General features: G+C 49.0%; 1 protein-coding gene across 1 annotated transcript in view; it reads left to right on the top strand.

Moving 5' to 3' along the window:
* LOC135815033 (dynein axonemal heavy chain 6-like) overlaps positions 1–8,151 on the top strand; it is a 109,281-nt gene that overhangs the window by 70,674 nt on the left and 30,456 nt on the right. Inside the window, exons 47-50 of the mRNA XM_065328258.1 lie at positions 4,520–4,701; positions 4,907–5,015; positions 5,856–5,981; positions 6,290–6,384. Of these exons, the coding sequence (XP_065184330.1) occupies positions 4,520–4,701; positions 4,907–5,015; positions 5,856–5,981; positions 6,290–6,384 (512 nt within the window). The remainder of the gene's footprint in view (positions 1–4,519; positions 4,702–4,906; positions 5,016–5,855; positions 5,982–6,289; positions 6,385–8,151) is intronic.

Here is an 8,151-nt window from a genome sequence, read left to right on the forward strand (position 1 = left end):
TACAAAGGCGCGTTTATGTTTTATTTGCATTTCTGGACCGTAGTTTGCTTTGCACCTGTCCTTCCGTGAGACTTCTTGACTCTTGTCGTCAGCTCTTTTTTACTTTCGATTTGTTCCTTGTTTTGAGTAGTTGCACGTTGTTTGTTTCCTTCTGTCGCGTTGAAGCTAGTTTGAGAAGATGAAGTTCAGCATGCCGAAAGTTGTGTTCAATGATGAGATGGAGGGGAAGTTGATCGAGCTGTGGGCACACTACCAGCGGGAGAAATGTGGAACGATGAAGAAGAGGTCACAGAAGGAGAAAGAGATCGCTGAAGACCTCAATCTGTATGCTAGGAGTGTTGGCCTGGACATGGCATTCGATGGGAAGTCGCAGATCCATGTCGAAGTGATAGCATTTCACCAACACTCGACAAACATTTCTGCAGACCAAGCTCGGAGAGAAAAGTTTTAAATAATTTAAAATTTCCCGCACTATCTCCATGCAGCACCGGTGAGGCGGCAGTTGCCATAGAAAATTTTATGAGTATTTTATTAAAACGAAAAAGTCTTTTCAAGTGTGCAATGGAACTGATCGGGACTTGCTTGAAATTGACGCATACGCTAAAAAGCAACTTTTTACTTGTACGTAGTGTGCAAGGGGCCTAAGGCCGCAGTGTATATCAGTCCTGGTGATGTCCTAGATAGGACATCACGGAACCCAGCATGCCCCAGCATACATACTATGCTGTTCCCATAGTAATCATGACACGTGACTCAAAACTTTGTGTCGCGTCCGAGGAAGATGAACATGTCGCACTCAAAACAAATGCAACGGAGGGCTTTCGTCTCAAAAGTTGTTCTCCTGGCGGCTTGCCTCAAGCGAGTCGAGATTCGTATCTTGCCTTCACGAATTTTATTTTTCTCGTTGTGGAATACGCCTGGACAAAGGAACTGGCAAGCGAATCGTTTTGGTCTCATTGAAAATTGCAAGTGCACAAGAGGATTGGCGAAGCACTTTGAATTTGTGTTCGCACTTTCAGCAGAGCAGTAGCTGCTGCTGCGATAAAGTTTTTACATTCGCCATTGGTTTCAGGCAGCAGAAGGATCTGGCTGAAAGCGATGGCGATACGTCCATGACCACCACGTCCTGGGTTGATATCCAAGAAAGACCGTCCAAGGTCCAGTTTTAGCCAAGAGCTGTCGTATCCAAGAAATCAAAAACGCCAACAGCAAGCTTTGACCGAATAATATCTTCCAGGCAGTAATTTACGGGCCTAGCGCCTGCTGCCTCGTCTTCCTCCTCTGCATGGCCAGGTTTGGGGCGAAATGAATGCACGGGGCGTGAAGAAACATTCCAAAGGCAGAACATTCAAAATTAGAACCAATCGTTTCCAAAGAAGCGCCGCGTGGCTACAAGAAACCCCACATGAAATCCCCAAACGAAAACGGCCATTCGGTCGGGTATTCGATGGCGAATCGAATATACACTACCTCAATCCCCACCGATGTCTGATATTCTCCGCCTATTCCCTCAAACCTGACCAATTCGGAAAGAAATCCATCGCCATTACGATCGTGCATCCTCCACATACATTCAGAAATGCTCACGCAGCACTTCTTTTCATTGCGTGTGTGCGACCGACGCTTCCATGACAACTCTGGGACAGGTAACCAATCAGACTCATTCAGAGTGCGATGTCCTAGATAGGACATCTCCCCGACTGGTATATGTACGTGGTATCTGCCCGGGAGCGCAACTTGCATCAAATGCCATCGCCCTCACGTGGCATGGAGGCACAGGAAGTCCATGGGTTTAAACAGGTGATGTACTGAGCTGTTTCGTTTGAGTCCACTCGCGTCACAGAGCGGGCAATTATTTTTTTTTGGGGGGGGGGCTTCTGCCTCATAGTCATAGGTCGAGAACAACGGGCATTTTTCAGGCCCTTGCTGCTGTTGTACGCGTTGAAATGGTGCCCATTCGCAGCATCGTCTCCTTTCCATTTGGAAACCGTTTGACTAAGCTTTGTCAGAGCCTGCACATGGCTGTGCATGGCAGGGGCCAGCTCTCAGTTTTGAGCCTGAGAGCGAAGCAGCAGAGAAAAACGGGGCACCGGAGGTACAGGCGTTTTCACGTGAATTTTGTAAGCATACCGACATTCCGAAATCTTTACTACTTGGTCCAGCTCATCGCAATTGTCGCTTATCTTTGACAGTCCAAAACTTGAAGTTTGCTTCGCTTTATGACAAACCCAGCCGTTACGGTACAGAAGAACAACTCATAAAGACATTCAAATGAGATACAACAGGTTCAGCAATTGTACAGAGCGTAGCGAGTCCGCTGAAGGCGGCAAGGTAGCGAAAAATAGCAAGTTTTTTTTCAAACCACGCGAGGTCACAGATACATACAAGTCAAGACAAGAGTTACTCATCCGATTCAGCATCGCTGGAGCTGCTGTCGCTTGAGTTGACAGTTGCTGGCGTGTCCAACTGCTGGGCCATTGTTTCTTTCGCCTTCTCAGCCTGGCGGATAGCAGAGATTGGAAAGAAGCGGTTGTGGCTGTCACCTCTGCGCTTTGAAGAACTGTGGGCAGCGCGGCTCCCTGTGTGGTGACTGTAGCTATTGTCACCGTGCGTTTCCACGATGCTTTTGAACGAGGCATAAAGAACTCTCCATACAGCTGCCATACGGTCCACTGGATATTCTGACCACGACTGTTCAACTGCCGCCACCAGGTCCGTCACAGTTCTCTTCGCCACCATCTCGACATCAGTCTGAAGACTTGCGAAGAATGCAAGGTCATTGCAGGTCAAGTCGGGTGACTGCGCAGGCTGCGTAACAACACGAATGTTGAAACCTTTCTTCACACCATGTCGAATCCAGTGCTGTTGATTTGCCTTCGCGGTGTGGGGCCTGGCTCCGTCGTGCTGGTAAAACAATGGCTTGCCAGCTTCAGGAGTCGCTGCATCGCGATGGAACCACCATAGCTTCTCTCTCATGGCATCAAACACACCGTTCTTCTTTAGCATGACACTCCTGTACTCTTCGGCAGTCACGGTGACACTCTCGAGGATGTCAGTTTCGCCAGCGACAGTTCCTGTTTTCGGGTTGCTGCGCTTGGCTTTTCGCTTTAGTGTGAATGGCCAGATACCGACTTTGCCATCGAACTCGTACGCATCACGCGGCTTAGCTGTGACTGCCAAAAACATCACTTTTGGCATCCGCGATTTGTGATACACACGCGGATCAGCTGGCATGTTCACGACTTGCTCCACAACTCCATCTTCGTTTGCAACATTTTGGGGGAACACACGGCAAACAGTACCATCTCTAATGAGGTAAAACCACTTCTCATCCCCGTGGCAAATGTTGTTGTTGTCGACAAACTTCCTCCTGCTCTTTTCGTAGTGCTCGATCGCCCAAGAAAGACGATCGTGCTGATGTTTGGGGCTGAGAAGTGGTTTTATGTAGCGACGACGGCGTGTCGCACCCAGAGTTTTGCACCAGCGCTTCACGGAGGATGTGCTGCTAGGGAAGCCAGCGCAAGTGAGCTCGCCTGCAAGTTTCTGACAAGACAGCTTACCCCAATGCTTGTCGTTGATTTCAATCAACTTCTTCGCAAGCTCCTCGGTGAGTACAATGTTTTGGCCTCCAGACAAGCTGGCACGTCGACGTGTGAGGCGGACTCTCCCCGCAGCCTCCGCGTCCATAGTTTGCGTCTTGTACAGGTCGACTATTCTTTGTACCGTCCTTGCCGTGCGATTGAGGTGAGGAAAACGGGCTTTCAGACTGGCCATGGAACCTCGTGGCAGGCAATCACGGCCCTTGCAGAGCTCAAGGTACGCGGTGACAATCCTCCAGCGATCCGGCGTTTTCACATCTGCACACTTCTTTCGCGGTGTAGGTGCGCGCGTCCGCTTGCTACTTGGTGTAGCTAAACCCGCCATGCGCGATGCCACTCGCGACAATCGTGGTGGTTTTTTCTTAGAATACTTCTCTGATCTTGCCATCACAACTTCAAACACAAAAGTGAGTCAGAAAAAGCGATCTGACTGGCTTTTGCCCGTCAAAAAGTGCGTGGGAGATAAGCGACAATTGCGATGAGCTGGACCAAGTACGTAGATTGATGAAAGGAACTTTTGAAGCTGAGGCAAACTGGGACACGTCTTACGGTTGTGTTTGTGATGCTGTCTTTGAGGGCTCGTATCTTCGGTATGCTGGGGAATTTTTTACTGAATTTGTTTGTGCATAGTCAGAAAGGATGATTTTATTGAATCCACAAGTGAAAAATTTGGTTTCGCCGGGGGCATTTTTTGGAGAAACTCGCTGAAGTGTACTATTTGGTACCAGTATGCAATGAATTAGGCTGGTGTCCGTTTCAAAGCAAGTCATATTAAAGTACAATTAAAATTCAGAGGGGCTCTTCTTTTGCTACCAAAGGTGTTCTGTAGTACAGATTCGGAATTCTCTCTGAAAACTCAGAAACAGTTGTTGATGTCTGGTCTGTATGTGTTGTGTTGATGTGACTGATGCTGCATGTAGAAGTTACGCGAAGTAGCTGTGCGGGCCTGTGTGCGCATGCACAACGAGGCGTGTAAGCTGCAGCAGGAGGTGGAGGATATGGGTGGGCAGATGATGTACATCACGCCCAACATCTACCAGCTGTTCATTCAGACCTACCTGAAACAGCTGCACGCAATGGGCGAGCACTGGGGAGAAAGAAAGTGAGTACAGTCATGTACATCGTAGTGGCTTGTAGAAGCTGTCTATCTCACAGTACAACCTTAGACATTCTACCAGACTATGATTGTAATGAAACACACCTATTGTTTTTTCAGAGGAGACTTTTGCTATTTGGTAAAGAAACGTGTTACTTTACTGAAGGCGCTAACAATGCGTGCTCAATATGTACATCTCATTCCTGTCCAGAAATCGCCTGGAGAAGGGTGGAGAACAACTTGCTTCCTCCTCCGGTTACATCGAGAAGCTGAAGAAGGACATTGAAACTCTCCAGCCACAGCTGGATGAAAAGAAGAAGGTGAGTAGTAGATAGGTGGTCTTCATCGAACCTCCAACGGGGACTTGACCTCTAATGGTGACGTGACCTCTAACGGTGACTTGACCTCTAATGGTGACGCGACCTCTAACGGTGACTTGACCTCTAATGGTGACGTGACCTCTAATGGTGACGTGACCTCTAACGGTGACTTGACCTCTAACGGTGACTGGACCTCTAACGGTGACTGGACCTCTAACGGTGACTGGACCTCTAACGGTGACTGGACCTCTAACGGTGACTGGACCTCTAACGGTGACTGGACCTCTAACGGTGACTGGACCTCTAGCGGTGACTGGACCTCCAACGGTGACTGGACCTCCAACGGTGACTGGACCTCCAACGGTGACTGGACTTCCAACGGTGACTGGACTTCCAACGGTGACTGGACTTCTAACGGTGACTGGACTTCTAACGGTGACTGGACCCCTAACGGTGCCTGGACCCCTAACGGTGACTGGACCCCTAACGGTGACTGGACCCCTAACGGTGACTGGACCCCTAACGGTGACTGGACCCCTAACGGTGACTGGACCTCGGACCCCTAACGGTGACTGGACCTCTAACGGTGACTGGACCTCTAATGGTGACTGGACCTCTAATGGTGGACTTCCGAGCCAAACCAGTGTGCACAGAAACCTCCCTGAAATATGCACAGTCTCATTCTGCCAAGGTTCCAGCTGCATTGTCGTGCATCTGTTTCTCACAATGACATCCTAAACCTTTCTTGTGCTACAATGTAGTACCTGTCTTTCTTGACTTTGAGGAGAGTATGTGACAACAGTTAGTGTTGTATCTTTCTTGCTCTGTTTGTTTGTGAAGGATATGGACCAGCTGTTACAGGATCTTCTTGCTAAGAAAACTAATATCGATGAACAAGGTAGAAATATCGAACGGGAGCGAAATGAACTCGACGGAGAGAAGGCCAGCCTTGAGATTGAAGTTGATGTGAGTAAGAATGAAATTGTCTGAAATAGATCTATAAACACACATGCCACAATGCACATACATGTACATGTATGTGATAAGAGGGGGAGATGATGTGACAGGCAGACGGAGAAAAGGGGAGCCTCCAATCAGGAAATTAATGTGTGTCAACGCTTCTGCTGCTGTTGCTGCAGGTGCTGCTGCTCCCACTCTGCAGTTATGGTTTCAGTATTGAATTCAAGGGCATGGAATTGAAGTTGATGCTGTGTACCTCGTGTGTTGATGATGTGTTTGTTTTGTTTCATATATTCTTGGCTTGGTGTCTACAGAAAGCAACCGAGGCAGTGGAGAAAGCCAAACCTGCTCTGGAAAGTGCACTCAAATCGCTCGACTCGATCAGCAAGCAAGACATTGCTGAAATCAGGTTAGAGTCATGTGGTGGATTATAATAGAAGACAAATGCCCTGAAATAACATGTCATCTCCAATGTGCATTAATTCACAATCTGTAGCGAAAAATGCACTGATTCTAATGGTGAAGGTCTCAGGTTGATCGGATCAGGCGTTCCAGAGTTACGTTTCACTGAATTTTCATCATCCGGTAAGAAGGCATAAATGCCTGTGCATTTTGGTGAAGTAAAAATAAATTAAAAGGGAAAAGGAGAGAGAGAAGTTGGTGACATCATGATGGCGTCATTAACCCTTTCCTGTTCTGAGGAATGTAGGTAAGGGGTGGTCTAAAGCTGGCCTGCAAGAAAAGGCCCACAACTCGGCACCAGTGCATTTTAGGGAAAAAAACACTGATCCTCCTCATAGGTGTGGTGTATCTTGAAGCAGTTTCTTTCAGGCCTCAAACAAAGGAATAGAGGGCTCTCTTGCCTGTTTTGCAGGTGTCATAGAATACGTCCGTTTTGGTGTGCCCGAAGGACTTGGGTTTTGTTGACATGGCTAAAAGCCTAGCCGTACAGAGTTGCAAAATGGCTCAGACGTCTTCACCTCTTCATGGCGAGCAGTGATCTGACGATGACTCACTCGCTGATGACATCGAGTCTGCCTCTCACTGACTTTCACCTCCAGCGCTGTCAGCTTTTGTTCCGCAGCCTTCACAAGTTGCCGAGACACGATTTGATCGTGGAGATCGCCAAGTTCTTCGCTCGACCTGTGAGCTTGACGACCTCCACGGTGGCGCTGGTAGTTGTTGTCTCCGCCACTCTCCAAAATGCCATGGAAGGAGCCATACAAACAGTGCTAAACGCTCCGCATCTTGGCAGTGGGGTACTCGTGCCAGCACGTTTCCACAGCCTGCAGAGGCTCCTTTCTGGCTTCCTTCGCCACGAGAGACACGTCTGTCTGCAGGCTGTGGCAGAACACCAAGTCGTCGACGTTGAGATCGGGACTTTGCGCTGGCTGAACAACAACCTGAATGTCGAACCCTTTTGCTTTCCCCTGCGCTGCAAACACACATGCGTTGATTTTGGCTGTGTGCAGACGTGCACCATCGTGCTGGTACAGCAGTGGCAGGCCGGCTTCTGGGCACTTCTTTGAGCCACGCGGTCTCCCAAATTTTCACTTTCCAGCCATGAGCGTTCCACATGGTTGACGTGTGCCAGCATCGCTGCTTGTATACGTCGCATTCTTGTGGAACCACCACATTTTCTGTCGCATACTCGCAAACATGCCGCTGTTGCCCACGATTTTCTGCCTGTCCGCTTCCGCGTCGACTCGCACGTCCTCCAGAAGCATGGTTTCGCCGACCACGGTGCCTGTGCGTACATTGCTGCACTTTGCAGGCCTCTCCAGCATAAAACTCCACAGACCAAGCTTGCCATCGAAGTCATACAGGCCGCGGACGAGCACAAACCGCGAGCACCATAACCTTTGGCATGCGTGATTTGTGGAACACGCGCGGCGAAGCAGGAACGCAATACTCTCCTTTGCCATTCGGGAACACTCTGCAGACCTGGCCATCGTGCATCATGTAGAATCACTTCTCGTCTCCATGCGTTACGTTTTTCAGGTCAGTGAACTTCCTTGTCCGCTTGTTCAGTTGAGAGAGGACGAATTTCAGGCGCTTTATTTTGTGCTCGATTGTCAATTTTGGCTTGATGTATCACCGCCGTCTCCGCATCTGAAGAGCCTTGTACCAGGTCCAAACTGTCACAGGTGAGACATCTACTCCCTCTTCTCCTAGC

This window comes from Sycon ciliatum, chromosome 4, assembly GCF_964019385.1.
Source record: "Sycon ciliatum chromosome 4, ocSycCili1.1, whole genome shotgun sequence".
Lineage (NCBI taxonomy): Eukaryota > Metazoa > Porifera > Calcarea > Leucosolenida > Sycettidae > Sycon > Sycon ciliatum.